Source organism: Python bivittatus, unplaced genomic scaffold, assembly GCF_059951505.1.
Source record: "Python bivittatus isolate LINGU-HERP-01145 unplaced genomic scaffold, Pbiv_v1 ctg000330_np1212, whole genome shotgun sequence".
NCBI classification, from domain to species: domain Eukaryota; kingdom Metazoa; phylum Chordata; class Lepidosauria; order Squamata; family Pythonidae; genus Python; species Python bivittatus.
Genome location: NW_028277058.1, coordinates 36,275,955 through 36,299,384, shown reverse-complemented (window position 1 = coordinate 36,299,384; position 23,430 = coordinate 36,275,955). Strand labels below are relative to the sequence as shown.

The window sequence follows — 23,430 nt, the reverse complement described above, 5'->3', positions numbered from 1 at the left end:
TATTTTGGAATTTGAATACCCATGCAGCTGATAATTCTGGAGGTTTCAGACCTAATATCTTTTGAGAGCATCAGGTTAGGGGAAGTTGCTTTAGTGGGCCATAAGGAGTTCCTCACTTTGCTTTTGGCAGGGTTTCCTTAAAATACCTTATGACAAATTTGGATAACCTATCTCCTTGTAGTTACTGATAATTTCCCTATTCTCTCTCTCCTCTTTCAGGTGATCACTCTGGAAGGGTGGGTGGAGATTATGTATTATGTGATGGATGCTCATTCATTCTACAACTTCATTTACTTCATTTTGCTGATCATTGTAAGTACAATAGTCCCTTCACTGAGTAGATAAAATTTATGTCCTTCACATGAGAGAAACAAATTTTATATCCCAATAAACCAGGGAGCTGGACATTTATGTTCTTTGAAGTCAAATACCTGTTGCAAGTAATTCTAGGAGACACAGATTTCAAATCCTTTCTTTGAAATAGCAAAATCATTCTAGTTCATGAATCAAATTGACTTTGCCATTCTTGAATTCTTTCCAAGTTCTTTGAAATCTGTTATCATATTTAAGTACTAATTTATAAACATGATCCAAGAGCTTACAGTTTAAACAGACTTGTAGAATATTCCACAAGTGTATGTGGCAGGAAAGAAAGAGCTTAGTGATGGTCAGAGCTGAACACTAACTACTAAAGTGGCAACAAAACATCTGAACTTTTCAGAATTCCCAGCCAGCCTGGGTGGTGGCCATAGATATTAGCTATCCAGTCCATTTGGAAGGCATCAGGTTGAAGAAGGCTGTGATAGGAAATTCTGTACACAAAAAAGGTCTGTACACTTTTGTATTATTTTTATACCATTTTATGCTCTTACTGTTTATGTTTAGGTCAAATGAGCAAATATAATAATAAATCACAAGACTTGCAGCTGTTCCAACTTCATTTATTTATCAAAAGAAGATGTAGGCATTTAGACTTCCTGTGTTTCTTAGCTTCTATCCACACCTATGATTTGAGCAAGAGATTTTAAAAAGCGATAAAAACTAATGGGAAAAGAAAAGAGGGAAGTGTTTTAAACAAAGCCACTGTTGGATTGAAGAATATCAAGGATGATGATTAACACACACACCTTTTTTTTTTTTTGAGAATGAGAATGTTCTTTATCCTTTACGCATAGGGCCTCAACTATTTATTCTTGGCTCTTGCCTTATAGATTCCTAAGTGTTCCACCATGTGATAATTCCACTGAAATGCCCTGTGTTTAGGTTCTAGAAGGCAACAGAACCAGTGCCTGCAGGAATCAATGGACACAGAAAAAGGGACTGACTGGAAAAGCTATTTAACTGGTTACCTTAAAATGGGGTGGAGGGTTCTGAGCTCCTGGGACTCTTTAAGGAGCAGGCAGAAGTAGCACTGATTTACAAGCATCCCCTCTTGTTTATGCATGTTGTGTGCTACAGAGATGCCATGTGGTTGTAATAGTCTGTTGGTAGTTTCTGAGACGTTTCTGATGTATGGCAGTGTTATCCTTTTCATAGCTTGTGTTGGTTGGTTGTGTTGTAGTAGGTTGAGTGGCCAGGCACTTTTTGATAAAGTTGCATAGTTATCCATTTTGTTGGAAGATATTATATAGGTGGTCTGTTTCTTTTTTCTGCTGTTCTGGGTTACTGCAGTGCATTTGAATAATGTAGCACATAAACCAACTAAAGACCCAGTAGCCCAAGAAGAAAAAACAGGAGTCATCTACAGTTTCCCAGTTGAAACTGGTTAAGTCTGTCCATGTGTTGTGAGATTAAGGAGTTTTCATTGTGTCTTCTGACTGCAGAAGTGTCACACTTTCATTGTGTCTTCTGACACATGGATGTGCTCTGCTAGTCTTCTGCCTGTCTGTCCCACAGAGTGGCTGTTACAGTCCTTATACTATATGTTGTACATAGATGACTCCTGTTTTTTCTTCTTGGGCTGCTGGGTCTTTTGGTTTACCTAGGATGTTTTGGAGGGCTTTAATTGGTTTGTGTGCTATGGTGATGCCATGTAGTTGTAATAGTCTGTTGGTTGTTTCTGAGATGTTTTTGATGTATGGTAGTGTTATCCTTTTCATAGCTTGTGTCAGTTGTGTTGTAGTGGGTTGAGTGGTCAGGCATTTTTTGATGAAGTTGTGTAGGTATCCATTTTGTTGGAAGATGTTGCATTGGCCATCTGTTTCCTTTTTCTGGTGTTCTGGGTTGCTGCAGTGCATTTGTGCTCGTCTGAATAATGTTCTTATACAGTTCCTCTTGTGGGAGGTTGGGTTGTTACTTTGGTAATGGAGCACTTGGTTAGTATGGGTTGTTTTTTGATAGACTTGTGTTTCTAATTTGCCGTCATTTCCTCTGCTGATGAGGATATCCAGGAAGGGTAATGTGTTGTTGCTTTCTTTTTCCCTTGTGAATTTTATTCCTTTGAAGATGTTGTTGATTGTTTCACATGTCTTCTCTAGTTGTTCCTTTCTTATTATGACAAAGGTGTCATCTACATACTGGATCCTTACTTTTGGTTGTATGTGTGGGAGTGCTATAGTTTCTAGACAGTGCATTACAGTCTCTGCTATGAGTCCTGAGAGTGATGATCCCATAGATGTTCCTCTGATTTGTTGGTGTATCTGTCCATCAAACTGAAAGTAGGTAGTGAGGCAAAAGTTGATGGGGTCCATAATTCTGGGTATGATATACCTTCACATACATCTTCATTCCATATATGGCAACACTGGAGAGCAGAAGCCACCCAGAGACCTAGTGTCTGTTAAGATTATATCTTTTTACTAATTTCTCAGTGCCCCAGCATAAATATTCCTCTGCAATCAACCTACAGTGGTCAAAGCACACAGTAATGGTTGAAGCAGTGCCCTTAGGCTATAATCCTCCGTTCTTCCATTTCTCTCTTTCTATAACTTGAAGCTAAACTTCCCACCCTTTCTATTATGCTAAAACACTGCTTTTCTGGGAGTCCCCCCACCCCTGCTCTTTTGTTTTTTTGTTTGTTTGCAAACAAAGAGAGGGGATTATAAAAGTTAAACTCTAAAATACAGTATTTGGAGAAGCACTGATTTGCAGAAAGCTGCTGTGAAAGAATCATAACCTAAGATACTCACAATTTCTGCCTAGTCAGAGTTTCTATGAACAGGAAGACAATAATAAAGCAAAAAGGAAGATAGAGTGCATGTTTGGAATTGGAATGAGCTTTCAGAATCCTGTCTTAAAGGATGTAGAAAAAGAAAAGCATTTGTTTGGCAAATTTCTCAGATGTTATAGGGATCAGTATAAGTCAAACAGCATACGCAGGTATTCAGATCCAAAGCAGAAAAGGTCCTTTGATTCCAGCATCAGTGCACTCACTGTACCTGTCAACAGCATTTAAGGAAGCAACTTCTTTAAGATGTTGTTGACAGGTATTGTGAGTGCATTCACACTAGATCCAAAGGCCTTTCCAGCTTTGGATCCAAATACTGCACATATTTAACAATTCTAAAGCAACTTTCTCCACCCTGTTGATACCAGACTGTGAAACAGTGAATGAGCTGAAATGAAAGTGGATACCATTGGAACAGATTTCATAAAAACACAGAAGGTGTGAGATGGAAAGGACTTTACATTACAATATATCCAGTCCCAGCAACTGGCCCTCTAGCCCTCATTCAAAAACTTCCAGCAAGTAGGAATCCCTCATTTTTTTCTGGGCAAATTGTTCCACTGTAACAGTTCTTGCCAATAGGAATTTCTTCCCAGTATTCAGCCTGAGTGTTTTAAAATAGCTGTTAAAACCTTTAAAAAACTATTTTATTTTGAAACGGTGAACTATTCTGAAGCTGGCCAGGAAAGGCTGTTTTTCAAAGGCTAATTCAAGTGCTAGCAGAGACCAGGCCCCTTTGAACTGCTAAAAGTGAATGGATTGACTATCCAATAGAGCCTTCTAGCACCTTTGTCTAGGCAAGCTGTGCAACAAGGGTAGAAGGGCATCGTGGTCTATTCTGTGGATAATTATGTTTGAATGCTGTTAGGTGGAAAAACAGTAACTCTTTTCCTCCTCTTTTTATGACTTGAGGAGATGGCAGTATTAAATTCGCCCTTAATTTTTTTTTTACCTCTTCCTAGTTTGGGGCTTATACAGTTGCTTTTTAGGCAGATTGAACTTTGAAAGATATTTAGAAAGATGCTTATTTGTTATTTTTATCCTGATATTTGTGTCAGGTTGCACCAGATAATAGCAAATAATATTTTGTTTATGGGGTGGGGGCTATGGGACACAGTAATGAATGCTGAAAAGATAAATTCAGTGATTGTTTACTGTTAATTGGAATGACATGAAGATCTACATAACATTTTTGAGTCCTCTTTGTAAAAAATATTTCATGACATTTAAATTAAGAATAAGACTGTAGATGGTTTTAGAGTAACACCAGAACTACTAGTAAGGATATTCTTCCTAAGTTTTTAAAAGAAGAATAAATATTGTTATATTGTATTGTGTGTTTTTAAAAACAAAGGAGATGCACAGAAGAGAGATGTTTGATTTTTTTTTAACTAGAGAATAAAAACAACCTAAATTCTCTTTTCCTAATCTGGTGCTATCCTGTTGTTAAAATATATCTGCAGCCAATATAGGTGGCAATGAAAGTTGTAGCCCAACACATCTGGAAGGTACCAGGTTGAGAAAAGATGAATCTTGTGCACATTCATCGAAGGGTCCATTGGGCCCCTAAAATATATTCTTTGTATGTTTTTGTTTTTGCTTATTGTCAGCTTATTGAAGCCATTTGTCAGGTGGAAAGGCAGAATAAAAATTTCTCAAGTTACGATAGATGCTATGAAACAGCATTTCAGCTGTATCTTCAACAGGTCTCTGTGACCTTTTGGTGGCTGAGAGCTACCATGAACACAGCAAGGAAGGTTAACTATTAGAATGGGAAAGGAAGGTCAGTGATGTAAATCCTGTGGCTTGTGTCATGCACACATGTGGGCAGGAATGGAGTTTCCCTGGTTTTAGGGTGTTTTAACAGTGTTAAACCTTTTTGAGGGTTATGTTGTAGTGTTTCTGTAGTGTTTCTACAATTTCACCTTAAAATGGCAGGAAAATTTGGCATTAATTTTCAGCAACCTTATAGCTGAAATTTAACAATGGAGTCAGGGTGAGTTACAGGTTCTGAGAAAAGGGCTTTGCAATCCTTGGATTCTAGATTCCCCCCCCCCGCCGCCCCCCGTGTTTCATGTCTTCTACTTTTTTTCTACCTTCTAGCCCCCCCCCCCGATCCTTAATTATGCTTTTTTCATCTCTTGGTTCCTAGGTGGGCTCCTTCTTTATGATCAATCTGTGCCTGGTAGTCATTGCCACCCAATTTTCAGAGACCAAGCAACGAGAACACCAACTGATGCAAGAGCAGCGAGCACGATACCTGTCCTCCAGCACTGTGGCCAGCTACATGGAACCAGGAGACTGTTATGAAGAGATCTTCCAATATGTCTGCCACATTGTTCGTAAAGCCAAGCGTCGTACCCTTGGCTTCTACAACAGCCTGCAAGATCGTCGCCTCAGCCAAACAGAGTCAGGCACTGCCAAACAGAGTGTGAATGGAAAAGACCAGAGGCAATATAGTAAGATTTGTAGACTAAGCCTGCCAAATAAGGCGGGGGAGGGGGGGGATGTAGATGATTGGTAAGGCCTTCACTGTGGATCAGACTACAAGGTATCAATCATAAGATTGTTCTTTCCCATTTTCTGTAGATACTTTTGTAATGTTGAAAATTTTACATTTAAATGATACACACTTCCTCAGAAAATATGCATTTGTATATCCAGTTTATATTAACTGGAAACATATGGAAAGTTGTATATACATTTTGAGCAGAGAACTGCATCCCAAAATTCAGAGTTCAGTCTGAAGGATAGCTGAATCATGATTTGTGTAATAGCCAAGGAAATTAAAATGAGATTACTTAACTAAAAATGGTGACTGAACAAAATTATCTTCCGTTCCTACTTAAAACACCTGTCCTATACTTAAGTTAATGGAAGGCACTATATAGGATGCATAAACATAGGAGAGTGTATTCGAGAATTTATGTTTAATCGATATGTTATTGGATACATTATGTAAGTTTCTTGATTTAACAGCAGAGAATGATACAGAATAAGAAGTGGGCAAACATAAATACAACTGTGGAAATTACTAGCTTTTATCAAAAAGATAAGAGGTGTCTACAGTAAAGGTCAGTGACCTTTTCAAGCCGATCTGGTACAAGGGCATGGGATAGCAAAACAATTATTTTTAAATCACCAAAATTTCACAAGACTTCTGGAAACTCACCACCAGGATCGTATGTGATCTTGTGTGACAAAGCTTAAAATTTGTTATAGCCGGCCTACTCCAAAAGTCCATGTGAGAAGATTGACATGGTGTCACTGCATTCTCACAAGATTGCCTTCATAAACACTAAAATCTCATGTGATCTGGCGGTGATCTTGCAAGATTTGAGTCACCTAAAAAGTGCATCTTAAATCTGTGTGTCAGATGTCATACCAGCCACAGCAGTAAATCTAAACTCCCAGACATTTCTTCCATATTCAGGAACATAGTTACAACAAAAGTTCACAGACATAACACAGCTAGATTAGTTGCTTTATTGTGCAGACAAGATATACACCATATACAGATACTGGCCTATAGCAGAACACAGAAATCAAATATACATACTCCATACATACATACTATGCATACTCCAAGGTTGAAATTCTGTTGCCTGTTTGAGTCCATGGAAATTTGGCTTTGATGTTGGGAGACATCAGCTTAATGCTTATATAATGGTTCTGTTTAGCCTGAGAACTGCTGCTTCCTCTTTGCCAGATTCAGCCATGCCAAATAGCAGCACTATGGTACCTAGTACCTGCAGGACTATGCTATTGGCCTCTGCTTTACTGACTATTTAATTGAAAATAGTTCAGATGAATTGGGACATTTGGTTTGATACAAATCAGGCTACAAGCTTTGTCCCTTACTATTTATATTGTAAGCATCCTTCCAGGATTTCAGACTGGAGTCTTTTTTGCTGTACCTGGAAGTGCCAGGGATTATAACTGGAATCTTTTGTGTGCAATGCATGTGCTTGTCACTGATCTATAGCCGTTTTTTTTAGATCCTACAAAATTATTTTAGTTGTAGAAAATCAGCAGAAGTGACTTTGCCAGTGCTACTTTAAAAAAAAAAAAATCATATGCTTGTCAAGTCAGATATGCCTTTCTAGTTCTGCTCCATTTGCCAAGATAAGCTTTTTTGGATGATTTCACATATTATGTAGTAGCAAAGACAGACTTACCACATTTTATATGCACAGTATATTATATTTGAAATATTTGTGTTATGAGATCAATAAGACTCCCTAGATTTTTACGAAACAAGCGTTTAATTTTTTTTAACCTCCAGTATGATACATACAGGTCATGGCCCTTATTTAATGATTCTTGCAGTCTAGAGAATTATTCCCTGCCTGCTACACAGCTGAACACAATCGAGTGTAATCTATTGTGGCTGAAGTAGAGCGTATCTCTTAGAGACAAGCAATCTCCATTTAAAGTCTCTGATGAGATGCTTAACACTAGCAGTTCCAGTGCTTCATTTTCTTCTCCGTTAAAATGGCCAACAACCCAGTTGCTTTGCATAATTAAATATTGAGATGTAGAACTGTATTATGAAAAGGGCATCTTTAAACCTTACATTGAATCCCTGCATGTATTATTAACCAGCACGTTGCCGGAAACATTCTTCTATTGATTATACGCCTCAAGGACTTGGTCAGCCTATTACCAAGACATTGGCCTCTGAACCCAGCAACTGCCCAAAATGTTACAAGGTCCAACAGGAAGCAACCCAAAGACTTTCGGTGCTCGAAAGTGTCAATTTGGATCAGGAAGATGGAGAGAAAGCCTGTGACAAAGAGGGAGATGGAGGGAAAGGAGTCATGGAGTCTAACACAGATTTGGAAAAAGAAGAGGATGATGGAGAAGAAGTAGGACAGCTCACACTTTGCAATGACATGTGGCAAGAAGTGAGAGTCAAATTGAGGGGAATCGTGGAAAGCAAATACTTCAACCGTGGAATCATGATTGCCATCCTTGTAAATACCATCAGCATGGGCATTGAGCACCATGAGCAGGTAAGGGACTGATGGGCACTCGAAACCAAAAAAATTAATTCAGTATCCTGGGATAAAATTGTAAAGTTTCAAAATGATGGATAATTAGCAAGTTGCAACCACTAGGATACGTTTTGTGGACAGCAACATGACATTGCCCAACTGGTTTACCTATCTTGGGAATTTGGCAACCTATGGGACTGGTGAGTTATATGGCCACAGAGCCACCAATGCAATCAAGCAGCAGCAATTAAATGTTGAGTTGAAAGATTAAGAAGGTGGAAAGAGACTCTACCATATCACCCCAGTGTCATCACTGAATGAAGATACTGTTGGATATAAATCTTACTGGAGGGGTTTTAGTGACATGCATGCTTGGTAGACTGAAGCCAGAGTCTTAGAACTAAGCATATTTGGTCCTTTGAAAATGTGGACAGATGAATGAGGCAGACATTAAGCAGCTCTGTTGGTTAATTAGATCCCAAAACCAAATAAAGAATTACATTTATTAGGACCAACCAAATGTCAAAACTGCTACTAAATGTTTAATTATCCAGATTTCATCTTTAATCTGGATATTAAACAAAATTGAAAGGATAGGGAAAAATAAAAATATAGGTACTGAAAATTTCTAATACATAACCATTTTGAGATGGAGAAGTAGGAAGAGTTGTACAAATTAAATTAGTCTATGCTAAATTCAGATTTCAATGGCACCAAAGACTACTGGAACCAAACAAGAGTCATAGCTGTCATTTCATTTAATGAAAATTAAAATCTATTTGTTCTGCAATTTTCTGTATCCATTTTGGAAAGTGTTTAGTGACATTTTACTTACATGAATTCTAATTAATGCATTGTCCTACTGTGGTTTTCAGATAAAAACTAAACATTTTTAAAATTTTTCAGGACTAAGCTAAGTGTATGTGTTCACTGCTAAGCAAATGTAGTTTAACAAAAAAAGAAAAAAAATGAGAGAATGTCCTGAACTGAGTTCATTCTTCTCTATTTCCATCTAGGTAGTTATTATTGTTCTGTGATTTTCTTTTGGTTTTCCATATTTTTTGTCCTTCTGTATCTAGCCCTCATATCAGATGTATATCTTCTTTTTTTCCCTCTCAATTCCATTCAACTGCCCATCCCTCCCTGTCTATTCTCCTTGTTGCCACCTCCTCCTCCTCTTCCCCTCCTTCTGAGCTGATTCTCCTTCATTAGCTAACTGAAATCCTTAGTCTATTTGGTTTACTTTAATATGCTCTCTGGAGACAGCACAGGCACTTCGCCCTCTGCTCAAAGCAAATCCATCAGCTTGCCACTATTTCCAGCTTAATTAAGAGACACAGAAGCACAGCCTGTCTGAACAGGGTAGAAGAGAATCAGGTGACTTGAGCTCCAGAAAGCTTTTTGCCACTCAAGTCACAGAGTGGTTGAGAACCACTGTTTTTATGTGTTCCTGTCTGCCGAAGAATGGATTAATATAAGAAAGAAGTGGTAATACTCTGTTCATCCATAAATGTAGCTGTCTCCACTGTCCAAGCCCTAGCATTTAATGATTGGTACCATTTCACTGTCATTTGAGTGTGTTGTAAGCCATCTATGCCAGACCTGAAATGTTTGTACTGACAGCCTAAAGCTCAAAGCCTATGAGTCCTACCATTGTGGGGGCGTAGCAGACTGCAGTGGGGGCAAGGGAACAAGCTGTTTTGAAGGCAAATCTGTGAGGCTCAGAAATGTGTATTTGAATCTTTATAATTCTAGGCAGAATTTTTGTTTTAAGGGGAGCTTGACAGCCCTTGTTCTTGCAAAGGTTATTTTAAAAAGTGGGAACAATGCACTAAGAGATTGTAAGTGCAGGAATAATGACTGTAGTTGTTATTATCTGTAAAATGGTTCAGCACTGGATGCCATACAATAATTTCATTAAAACAAACAAGCAAGTAAACACTGCCTGCAGGCTTAGAATCTAAATAGTGACATCTCTGAAAAAAAATGCACTAATCTAATTTTTAAAGGGTTTTTACTTCATTTCCCCCCCAAGAGTTGTTTCAATTTTTTCACATCATACAAGAACAGCCATAGTTTGACCTCACATAAGTTGATGGACACAATTTAGAACACATGTTAATCATCAGCAATTAATTCTTGCAAGTTAGTTCTGTTCCTCCACATGATGTATTCCCAGTCACTGCATCCTAATAATAGGTGGTCTGTGGAAAGTGAATAATCTGGGTACTTTTAAAACAGATTATACTCTCTGGCCCTGTGCAGCATATTTATCTAGGGACTGTGGGAGTTATAATCCAATATATTTGGAAGGCAACAGATTAGGGAAGGTTGAGTAGGATATTTTTGGGCATGGTAATACTGTTCCAGCCCCATCAAACTCATCTCCTGAGATACACCCTCTTTCAGCCTTTTTCCAGCAGCCTGGTGTCCTCTAGATGAATTGGATTATTGCACATCTGGAGGGCCTCAGGTTGAAGAAGACTGCCTTTCAGAATATTTTAATATATCAATAAATGGGTTCAATGGTAATACTGTTTTGTGTATGTGTGAATTCTGCTATTGGTTGAGCCTGATTCTACTCTACTCAGGCCCTGGGTTCCTCAGCTGATATGAGTGCTTGCTTCTAGGCCCATTGCTGATGTTCTTTTGACCATGATTCAGATTTCTTTTAAGGAACTTTTAAGTTTATCAAATGGGACATTTGTTTGATATCTTACTTAAAAACCTATGCACCATTGGTCTTTATTAAAAAAATATAGCAAAGAGGTAGGAAGTAGCTCTGTGTTGGTTATCATTGGTAATAATTCCAAGTCAGGTACCATCTTGAAAAAAATTAGCAATAAATTATATGCCATCCAAATTATGGGTTTATTGACCCTAAGTATTTTTAAAGATGAATGGACATTTCAGTTAAACATTTATCTAATGTTTGATTTCTCCCAACATGTATCACCTTCAGCTTTTTAAAAATTCTCTCTGTATTATTAATTCTGCTCTAATCATTGGTTTGCAGAAATATGCACCTCAACTGTATCACTGAAACTGGTATATTTCAAAATCCTAGGAGTTGATTATCACAAGATAAAGATGTAGGAAAACTTTTCAATGAACCTGGAAACCTAGATAGTATCTACTGTTTTCCCATCAAATAAAAACATTCTAGAAAGCAGCTGATATCTTGGGAATTGATGACTGATACAGTCAAGGATTTTCCATGTAAGCAAGCCTTGTTAACAGTGCAGCAAAGCAGTTGTCACAATGTGAACAAGAAGGAATGTTGTCATGACAGAGAAGACAATGACAGGGTCAGTGATCCCTCAGTTTAGCCAAAGAGTTTCTCTCACCTATTGTGGTCTGAAGATTCCTCATCGCCATTTTTGTGACACTAACTTCCAATTCATTTGCTTTGAGTTCAGGTCACTTCTTAATGCTTCTATGCATCTACTATAGCAGATGATGTCCTGCCTGATCTCTGCACATTAAATAGTTTGCTTTGAAACCTGAAATATTGAAAAAAAAAATCTTCCTATTGTCCTTGTTCTACCTCTAACAGAACTCAACAAAACTCTTCCTGTTGTTATCATTTTTCTCTTTTACAGAACCTGCTGGCATGATTGGTGCCTGTTTTATGGCACCAGTTGTCATATCTATCTGTTTGTTGTTTAGAACAGTTCAAGGTGAAACAGAGCCAGTTATTCAGCTCCATGCATTATAAACAATGGGACAGTGTCTTCTAGTGCCATCACATTTTCAATTGTAAAGAACTCAGCACAACTAAGCCAGTGCCCATGATAACACTAGTAATCTAAGCTAGGACTCTATCACTGGTGTTGTAAGCATAAGAGCCTGGAATTAGCAGAGTTACTGTAGTATGACAGTCCTGTGAAATGGCAAGAGTATTGCTGTGAGTAGTTCTGTAGATATGGTTAATAGCCAGACAGGAGAGAGAGAGAGCAGGTAGGGAGGAATAAAATGAAATAGAAATGAGAACAAAGGTCAGGAGGAAACTGCCGTCTCTGTGCTTAACAAATGATGTAGGCAGATGTACTGTATGCAGCAGGATGTAAAGATGAGGAAGTTACTTCCTGACTGGGATCTACTATTTAGTGGCATCCAAGACCTATTCAAGGTTAGTAAAGCTATTGGAAGTCATTCATATTCAGCCTTCACCTACATCAGATCAACCAACCATAGTCCCTAACAAAATATATGTGTATTTTCTGTAAATGCTTTATCAGATTGCAGCCAGTAAGCATGAAAAATGCCATTTTCCATGTTTTTACAATGTATGACGACCATTCACATTGGCTGATTAACCTGCCCACAGTCTTCTTGTACGTTTATGGAATACTCATAGTCTGTGAATCAGATAGTGTGGGCATTTGCCTTTTAAGAGGGCCTTGATTGATTAGAACCACTGCTTTATATAATAAGCACTAATCTAGGCAGCTCAGCCTAAACAAAATTGATGCTCAATTCAGAGGAGAGCAATATAAAAACAGAAATCATGTTTTTTTAAAAATGGGAAGATCTGACATAAAAGAAAGATTAACAAAGATGACTAGGTAACATTTTAATCGGTGGTGACTAAAGGGAGAGGACAATTTGGATAATTACCTGCTAGTATGCAAAAAGATCTCAGCAAAAGACTTATACAAGGGAAAAGTTATCCAGCAGCCACATAGTCAAAGAAAGATTTAGGCCCGAAATAAATGAATTGTTTATTTTAAATCTGTGTAAGCCTGGAATAATGTACTATTTGTATTGTCGAAGGCTTTCACGGCCGGCATACGATGGCTGGTGTGGGTCTTCCAGGCTGTGTGGCCGTGTTCTGGAAGTTTTGTTTCCTAACGTTTCGCCAGCACCTGTGACCAGCATCTTCAGAGTGCAGGAGCACAGACAGGAGCAGTTCTCTCTGTGCCCAGGGTGATGTGACCCTTTTTGTGGGTATTTATAGAGATCTGAGGGGGGGAAAGGGGGCATTGGGTGTGTGTGTGGGGGGGTTGGGTTACTGAGTGGCTGCTTGTTTTGGTGTCAGAATCTATGTGTATCTTCCTGGGGATTAGGCAGGGTTTTTTCTTCTATTGAATTGTTAACGAGGGGCTGCTGGGGGTGATTAGCAAGTTCATTGTGTGAACTGTTCACATGTCCTGGTGGTTGAGCTGAGTTCGTTGACCTTTTGCAGGCTGTATTTTTCAGGATTGGTATCATATCATGCACAGAGGACTTGGACAGCCCACCAGGAAGATATACTGTAGCTGAAACAATTTCAAAATTGTCAATGGCTATTAAGAGGTTCTTTTATACCAAAGGAAGAGAACTAATACCAGCTGCCCTAAAATTGTTTGAGGTTAAAACCTCATATGGAACCCAAGTAAGACTTTATATAAAGAGAAACATACTCAAGTCCATCCAAGCAAAATCTGTAAGGTCCATATTTGCAGCTCCAAAGAGTTCCCAATGCAGTATTCAGGTCTGAGATAGAAATGTCCAGAATAAAGGTAAGAACATGGAGGCTAGTCATAAGATACTGGCTGAAGATTATATTTTTCCCCAACAGCCTGGTACCATTAATTCTGAGAAAAGACCACCCCTCACCATTATTATCACAGTGAATCAATCAACTGAGGCTTTCTGGACTTGCTGTAGATTTGCTACTACTCTCTGGTTTCAACTAGGCAAAAAAGATAATCCTCCAAACCAAAGTCTCTCAGAACAGCAGACTTGATAGCTAAAGGTACTTAGCAATCTGAAAGATACAGGTGGTCCTTGTTTAACAACCACTCATTCAGCAACCACTCAAACTTATGATGGTGCTGAATGAGTAGTAGTTACGACTGGTCCTCATACTTACAAAGTTGCAGCGTCCCACAGTCACGTGATTGACATTTCTGACCTTCTTTGCTGGCTTCCTACAAGCAAAGTCAATGGGGAAGCCAGCAGGAGGTTGCAAATGGCGACCACATGACGTCTTCACTTAATAACCTGCAGTGATTCACTTAATGACGGCAACTGGAAGTGCCAGAATTTCCATCACTAAGCAGCATGGTCACATGATGTTGTGCTTCACAACCACGCTGCTTAGCACCAGAAATTCTGGTCCCAATTGCCGTTGGTAACCAAGGACTACCCGTATTTATAGATGCTACTTTGGACATATTATGCAGAGACCTAGCTCTCTGGAGAAGGCTCTAGTGCTGGGAAAGGTGGAAGGAAAGAGAAGAAGAGGAAAACCAGCAGCAAGGTGGATGGACTCAATTACAGTGGGTGCGCTGTTGGAAGACCTGAAGGATCAGATTATCATGGAAAAAATCTATATGGTCACTAAAAGTCAACACCAACTTGATGGCACATAAACAATCAACCTTCCCCAGGTTGAGGAAGGACTGCTTCAGGGCCAGACACAACATACTACCATTGGCATTTGTGGTGGAAAGCAACAGAGAGCAAGGCTATCAGGAAGGAGGGGGTGCATTCCAGGAAGGAAAAGAAGACAAAAGACAACACAGTCCACAGGGGGAGCGTGGGAAGTATAAGAAGCTCAGAATAGCCACTCCCTAGAATCTCCCAGGGTATACAGAATCCACTAATTGCAGTAGTATAGATTTAGTCTGACAGGATTCTGTCTATATGATGTAAGCAAATAAAGGAACTTAACTGGACTGTTTCACTGTTGTTCTTAGTGACCACACAGATCGATTTTTTCCATGATGATCTGTCCCTAACCTGGTCCTTCAGCTCTTCCAATGCCGCCCCCATCGCTACTGTAACTGGGTCTATTCACCTTGCTGTGGGTTATTCTCATCTCCTCTTTCCTTCCAGCTTTCCCAGCATTACAGCCTTCTCCAGAGAGCTAGGTCTCTGCAAATGTATCTGAAGTAGGATAATCTAAGCCTGATCATGTGTGCCTCAAGTGAGAACTTTGGGGTTATTTGTTTGATGATCCATTTGTTTGTTTTCTTGGCTGTCCATGGTATTCTCAGGAGTCTTCTCTAACACCAAAGTTCAAAAGCATCAATACTCTTCCTATCTTACTTCTTCAAAGTCCAACTTTCACTTCCATAGAGTGTCACAGGGAATACCATGGCTTGCACTATTCTGATCTTCATAGGTATAGACATACTTGAATATCTTTTCCAAGGCTTCATGGCTGCTATACCAAGGGCTAGTCTGCAGCATATTTCTTGACTGCTTGTTTCCTCTACTGTTGATGGTTGATCCTAAAAGACAGAAGGCATTAAACAAACTAAGGTAGGAAAAAGAAGGGTTTTCTATTCACCACTTTAATATCTTCATTGTCAATTCTAAGTGTGGTTGTTCTACCTGCGGTTATTAGTTTGGTCTTCTTTTTATTTTAGTCCCATTTTAGACCCATCTTAAATTATGAAGTTCAAACACTTCTTCCTCCTTTTCTTTTATCTTTTCCAACAATACAATAATTTAAGGGAGACAGGAAAGTGCTAACAATCATACAGAATGAAAACCCTTCTTTTTCCTACCTTAGTTTGTTTAATGTCTGTCTATCTGTCTACATACCACTTTATCACAAAAAAGATACCATGAGGTATCTGCAACTCATGTCTCTAACTCTTCTGGAGGCTCACAGGAGACCATCACATGATGCAATGAAGAGGTTTGACCAGAATGTTTCAGCTTGGTTGGGTTTTTGTTTTTTGTGGGTTTTTGTTTTGGGTGAATTCTTTGGTCCGTGGGGTGGGGCGGGTTTTTTTGGAGGGGGGGGTTGGTTGGAATTTGGTGTTGTTGTTTTTTACATTGTTTAGGAGTTCTAAGGCTAGGAATGGAAGCCAAGCCTCTGGGAGGCACACCACTGCCATTGTCACCTTAAAGTCCTCCAACCTTCTCCAAACAAAAATAGCCTGAAATTGTGTTGCTGAAATTGGTCATTTTGCTGTTTAAATGTCAGCATGATCCCAGTGCTGGGAGAGACATAAATGGGAGGGTTGGGGAATATGAATTGCCTACTGCTGCTTTAAAATTAACTAAGCTAACTAAGCTTAGTCAGGGATTTTCAAGTCTCAATCAATAGTGATTTCAGAAATATTTTTTGGAATCTTTTGTAAGAGTTGCTAAGAGTCTTTTTGGCACTTAGGGCATAAAGCAAGTAATGATTTTCACTCTAATTTTGTATCTTTGAAGAAATAGAGGATATTTCTTTGCCCTATACGGCTGTTTTTTCTCAAGCTATGTGGGTGGGTGTAATTATGAATTAACTTTTCCCCTTACTACCTCCCATTCTCTATCTTTCTACCTTAATTATTTCTCATTGCTGCTGCTGTTGTGACTTTAATTTATATACCACATTCACTGACAAGCCCCGAGTGGCTCACAACACAAAAAGAGGAATAACGATTCACTGGCTGACATTTAAATTGTAATTTAATGTAAGATTTCAATGCAAATAAGCAATAGTTTGTTTCACCAATACTTCAATTATCTGTTATATGCTTTTCAGTTTGCTTCTCTTTGAAACACATTCTGTTTGTTTTCCTTTCAATCCTTATCTCTGATTTTGTTGTTTTCTCCTTTCTTTTTCTGGTTCCTTTTGTGCATTCAGCCCTCTGGAAGTTCTTCTCTTCTTGCCCATCTCCTTGAGTGAACTCATTTTCTGGGAAGAAGAAGGCCCATTAGAAAAAGATAAACAGGTGCACAGTTGGCTAGAGAAACCCATTGCAAGGAAGAACAGAGAGTGAGCAGGAACAAATGACCTTTTCTGTAATGGAGAGACAAGCATGACTTTTAAAACATCAGTTCCTCATTATGATATAGAAAGAGCAAAAGAGCAGATATGTCAGTGGAAGGAAGGAGAACAATCCACCATTATACCCAGATGCCACATTCAGTTTCTTCTGATTACTGACGTAATTGTTTAGATGGAATCAGAACAAGTATCTTTCATTTTTCTTGTTTTTACCGAAGTTCTGTTATAGTGGATTTGTGCGTGCAGCTCACACACACCAACGCACACAGGTGTACATCTAAATAAGTTGAGAGCAGTATGAAGAATGTTCGTTTAGTTCACCTGGATGCATACCTGTATCTATAATGGAAAAGGGTTACATTTTGTATTTCTAACTTTGTAAAATAGTTTGTGCTTGCAATAATTTCTTGATACAGTTTATTGTAATTGTCAAATGGAAGAGAGCAGGGGTTTTCAAACATTTTCAGAATGTGGCACCTGTAGTTTAGAAAAAAAATCCAAAGCCCCCAATTAAGAGCAGAGTTGTAGAGACAGAAAATTGGTTCTGCTCAGGTGACCTTTTCTTCCCTGAATTCCATAGGCATTAACAAAACCCCAAGGATCCATGGAACCCAATTTGAAAAACCCTGGAATAGAGATTCCAGGAATTCTCATTGGCTTCAGCAATCACACTGGAAAAAGGGGGTGGGGCTTTGATCACATGGTTGTGGACACCATCTTGACTTTTTTTACCCCTCTGTAGACATTGAGTAAGAAAAGCTGGATCCTCATTCCCCGTTCTCAGAGAGTCAGGAGAGATGTTTAAATGAAACCCAGGGTGCTATGTTATCTGAAAATTAAAAGATCAGCATGGAAGTTCAGGACATCATTCTGTGCTACACTGAAGTGGCACCTGGGCCCTTATGCCTCCCTCTGACTGGAGAAAACAAAAATGGAAAGCATTCTGCAACATGATAATCCAAACTGAAGACAAAGGTATCACACCAAGTGATTATAGGCAATTAATCGCTTCCCAGTTAAACTTAAAACAACTTCTTCTTTCCGCATTCACTTTTTCAAAGATGAACATAAGAAGTAAAATGCAAAATATACTGTCACATGATATATGCTGTGGAGACGGATGTCAGAATGAACATCGATGTTCGTATTCATAAAAAGATATACATTTAATAATGAAACTCTTTTCCTGAATCATTTTTAGATGAGCCAGGAAAACCATACATACACGCACACAATACACGCATACACACACTCAGTGTCATGTGTCATCACATTTTGCAAAGAGTAGGTGCACAGCCTTATTCTTTAAAAAAATGCAGAATTGCAGAGCGGCCTCCCCACAACTCTTCTGCTCCTTTGAAAGAGCTTAACACAAAGGCTAAAATAGAGTTGCAGCATTGTTTAGATAGTTCTGGTTTTACGAAGCAAATTTTATTTTAGCTAAGAAAAAGTCAGCGGGAAAATTTTCAGTGGAATGCTTTCAGAGGCACTCTGGTGGCAGTATTTCCAGATGCAACTGCCTTTCAGGATACACACTTTAATAAAATAGCGCTATATCTACTGTGTATTTAGTCCAGTGAAATGCCATATAACAGTTATAGGGCTAAATCTGAAAGGCACCGTATGTTTTATCATTTCTGAGTCTATCGTGAATGCATGCCACAAGCCATCCTACAATTCTGCAACTGTTAGTGTTATAAGTTTCATTTTGCTTTTCTTTTTTAAGTTTGGTAACTGCATGTGTGCAGGAATATTTATTTTCAAGAACGTTTGTGTAATGCACAAGCTATGAACCTCAATATTAGGGTTATAGTGGCTACTTTAAGTTCAGTAGAGATCATGTTGGACTTGCACAAGTATGTTGGTTTATTTTTAAGTCACTTGCACATCTGCAAGTCACTTTTCCCCCCTCCCCTAGCTGGGACCAAAGAGTTTCTACTGCTTTATAAACATAAGCTAACCCTGTAATGAATGGAAACCATGGTCATCCCCAAAAATAATGTAATCTGAGGGGAAAAAATGAAATATTAAGGAAGAAATCACTTCACTGGCCATGGGAGTTCACTCTATGTGCTAATACCAAGAGGAAGTGATAGGCCAAAGCCGCCTTTTCCTACCTGTTTCCCTCCCATAATTGTTGGGACTTCAGCTCCCATAATTGCTCAGCTGCATTTCCAGTTTATCTAGAGAACACCTGGAGAGGAATGTTGGTCTCAGTGATCGCAGGGAGATAAAGGGAACATTTCATGTGAGGAATTTTCCACTTCAGTCCAAAATGGCTGATTTTATTTTCTTTATACTGCAGGCTGGATTTTTAAAGAAAAAAAAATAACACAGAAAACATTACACTCTATTCCTATGCATATTTATTAAAAGTAATTTATGCAATCCTATGAACGCTCATGTGGCAGCAAACCACACTGAAATTATGGAAAGTGACTTCAGAGTTTGAGTGGTTTTTTGTGTTCTGTGTTGGTAGAGAAACATGGAGCAGATGGAAACTGAGTCAATCACCACCACCCTCCCCTACCCCTCTTTTGGTTTTGTACTTAGGGGAATTGGGAATTGCAATCAAATCTCTGGCATGGGAAAATTGTATCATTTCCTTACATACACCCTTTTTGCCATATTCAAATTAGTATAATATTAGTATAATTCAAATTAGTATAAAAACACTGATCACAATTCCACAATGAAGTATGGAATTGAAATAGGAAAACATGGAGAAAATAAGGTTTTGTCATTTTTGTGCAACAGTTGTCAAAATCACTTGATGAAGTAAAGAGGTGATTGTGTGAACAAAGCACTCAGGAACTGGGATGGTAATGCTGAGAAAAAGATTAGAGGGCAGGTGGCTAAGGAATTGATCCCTCTGTTCATTCAACTAAGAAGTGCATTTTCCTATTTCAGTGAGTGACTGTTATTTGTAATTTCCTGGAAGGTTTTGAAGCAGTCTTTCCCAAATTGGTATCCATTGAATGTAATTTCCAAGATCTTAGCCAGATGCATACTTGATTATCACAGTGAATGAGAATAATAGGAATTGTAATCCAAAACATCTGGACTAGGAAAGGGTAGTGTAAAAGTCCTGAGCCTAATCCTAATTTTCTATGCATCCAAGGTTTCATAATTTCATTCAGGTATCATTCCTACCTTTAAGTGAGAAATGTGGTCGCAAGGAAAGACTAATAATTATTCTGTGCAGAACACTTCCATTTCTGAAAGCCACTTCACACATCTGATGAAATGAGCTGCAGCTCATGAAAACTTATGCCTTATAATAACATTTGTTAGTGTTAAAAGTGCTACCAGACTCTCGCTGGTTCTTTCATTTCTGGTTTCTGTACTGTTGTTATCCCAATCTATATAACTCACATATAAGCTAGAAGCAACATGAATGACATGCCTTCAGTAGAGCACAGAATTGTGCTATAGACTCTATAGAATAATATAGATGTATTGTATCATCATCATCATCATCATCATCATCATCATCATCATCATCATCATCCTTTTCCTCTATAAGTTCAAGGTGGTATACATACCACTTCTTTTCCAGATTTATTACAAGGTTGGCTAAGAGAGAATGACTGTCCCAAATTCATCGAGTGAACTTTGATGTTTAAGGAAGTTTAACGGCCATGTCACACTGACTGTCATGCTGTAGTTCATGAACAAAACCAATTCTCATTTGATAAAACAGTTTCCTATGTATCCCCCATTATCATTTTCTGTAATATTTATGTGGGATAAATATATGGTCTGCCATAAAGAACTCTTGGTACCTCCCTAATTAGACTAAATTATAGCTTTAAAAAATACCAGAAGGCCCCATCATCCAGTGTAGCAGAAGCAATATTGTTTTGATGTTTCCTCGGCTGAATTTTGCGCTCTCTTCCTGGTTGGCACATTTTAGCAGTCCACTGCTTTCTGCTGCCTAATTCATGCATGTTGATGTTCCTCACAGTAATTAGTTAGACCACTTCTGAGAAAGTTATGAGGAAGATTATAATAGGGCCAAGTATGTTGCTAGTAGAAGAATGCCAGTAGAAAGAGCAGAGGAAAACAAAGTGGGAAAGGAGGGTAATAGAAGGTGAAGTGAGTCCTTTTATCCTCCCAAAATGGAAAAGCACAAACCTGGTGCTTTCCACATGTGTTAAGAATTGCAATTCTATCATCCTGAAATTTTGTAGCCATACTAACATATGAGAAGAAAAAAACATCCAGTGATTAGAAAAATCTTCAAATGTTGAGGCAAAACTCCATTGCTTGTGGAATTTACACAAGCAGACAGTGACAATTTCACAAGACAATGGTGAAAATACTTTGAGTTATAATAATCATAAATGATATGATACTGGGGCACAAATAGCAAATCCAACATACACTTCAAAATGAGGGACTTTCACAATTCTCAGTTGCCTTCAAGTACTGAGCAGTTAAATTATTTTTTAAAAATGAATAAATTACCAAAGTAATAGGCACTGCAGTGTTGGAGTGAAAGACCACACAGAATAGAAAGGAGTTTAATAAAAAAAAGGGGGAGGAGGGGGGAGAGATTGAAATTCATGAAATGTTGGAGCATCATTGGAAGATGGTAGCCTTGGAAGTTCATGTTCATGCTGCAATTAGAGGAAGATCCTTGAAAGGCTCCAAATGCCCTTCCTTTACCCAGGTGCTCATTTCCTGTATCCCATGCAGAAAAGTACGTGACATTTTCTAAACTCTTTTGATGTCTTGGCTTCTTTCTTTTGCCTGTAGCCAGAGGAGCTGACAAATATTTTGGAAATTTGCAATGTTGTGTTTACCAGCATGTTTGCTCTGGAGATGATTTTGAAACTTGCCGCCTTTGGTCTATTTGATTACCTTCGCAACCCATACAACATTTTTGACAGCATCATTGTCATCATCAGGTAATGACAATTCAAATCTCTATTGAATCAATAATGAAATGTCACGTAACAACAATGGATGATGATAGCTAGCTTCTGGCCATCCAAATTAGAGTAGATCAGGACTAAGTCATGTTATCTACTGATTTTAAGTATGTGTGTGCCTACATTGTGATAATTCATCTTATTTCCAAACAAATCCATTGTGCCGAAGGGTGAGGACTGGGAATGGCTAATGATTAGTGATGATGAATTATATTTACATCATTATTTTGAGCTAGCCTTTTAAACTAATACAGTATAACCACCCAAAACATTTATGTGGAGAGTCAGGGAACCTGAAGATTTGATTATATTTCAAATTTTGCCACAGGTTTACCAGTTATATTCAGGATAGCCTATATTTGCTCCATAAATGCATGCTATTTTCTCAAATGTGAAACCAGGAATATCATATTAAAGCCCCAATAAATGTTTTTTCCAATCTTATAGTGCTATATTGCAGGATCAGCATAACAAATAATTTGTGCCAAACTATAAATATAACTAGAGCTAATCCTCACTTAACGATCACCGTTGGGACTGGCAACTCTGTCGCTAAGCAGTGTGGTTGTTAAGCGAGACTTCATGTGACTGCGACTTGTGATTTTACTGCTGGCTTCTCCATTGACTCTGCTTGTCTGAAGCCGGCTGTGAAGAGTGCAAATGGCAATCACATGACCATGGGATGCAGCGACGATTGTAAACACCCGCCGGTTGTGAAGCACACAAATCTTGATCACATGACTGAGGGGATGCTGTGATGGTCATAAGTGCAAGGACCAGTCGTAAAGTTACTTTTTCAGTGCCATCGTAACTTTGAACAGTTGCTAAACAAGGCATCATTAAGCAAAGTCTACTTGTATAGTAAAACATTATGCCTAGATATGGCATTCAGTTTCTACCTCTTCTTTCTGTATTCACAATCCTTGTCTTTAGGAACATATGAAACTGCCTTAAACTATGGTTAAACAATGGCATTTCCCATACACTTAGCCACAGCCATCTGTTTTAGTAAATTTAAAGAGATAGATGGACTTTTCTGTGCCTCTAGATATACAGACTGCTTTGTTTGGTGGAAATGGATGTCTCCATTACTGAACAGACATGTACATACATAGAAGAATCAGTGGCATGGTGTGGCATGGCATGGTATGGCATAGCAGGAAAGGACTTTGGAGATTATTTGATTCAGTCCCCTGCTCAGTGCAGGGACCACTTCTATAGCATCCTTGACAGATGGCTGACCAGCCTCACTTTAAATATCTCCAAATAAAAAGTGTTCAGCCCCTTCCCCCAGGCAGTCTTTTCCATTGTTGAACAACTCTTACTGTTAGGAAACTTTTCCTGATCTTCCACAGAAATCCAATTCCGAATAATTTGAACCCATTGTTTCTTGTCCTGTCTTCTGGAACAACTCTGAACAATTCTGCCCTGTCTTCTACATGACAGCCCTTCTGATACTTGAAGACAGCTATCATGTCTCTTTGTAGTCTCCTCTCCTCCAGACTAAACATACCCAATGCCTCCAACCATTTGTCATACTTTTTTTTTCTTTCTTTCAGGTCCCTAATTATCTTGGTTGCTTTTCTCTGGACATGTTCCATTTGTCAA

At 38.6% G+C, this 23,430-nt stretch overlaps 1 protein-coding gene across 2 annotated transcripts in view; it reads left to right on the top strand.

Annotated features, from left to right (window-relative positions):
- Positions 1-23,430, top strand: part of CACNA1I (calcium voltage-gated channel subunit alpha1 I) — a 297,225-nt gene that overhangs the window by 208,432 nt on the left and 65,363 nt on the right. For both annotated transcript variants that reach the window (XM_088141549.1, XM_088141550.1), the window contains 4 exons: positions 220-312; positions 5,319-5,625; positions 7,772-8,181; positions 21,647-21,798. In XM_088141549.1, coding sequence (XP_087997675.1) covers positions 220-312; positions 5,319-5,625; positions 7,772-8,181; positions 21,647-21,798 — 962 coding nt within the window. The remainder of the gene's footprint in view (positions 1-219; positions 313-5,318; positions 5,626-7,771; positions 8,182-21,646; positions 21,799-23,430) is intronic.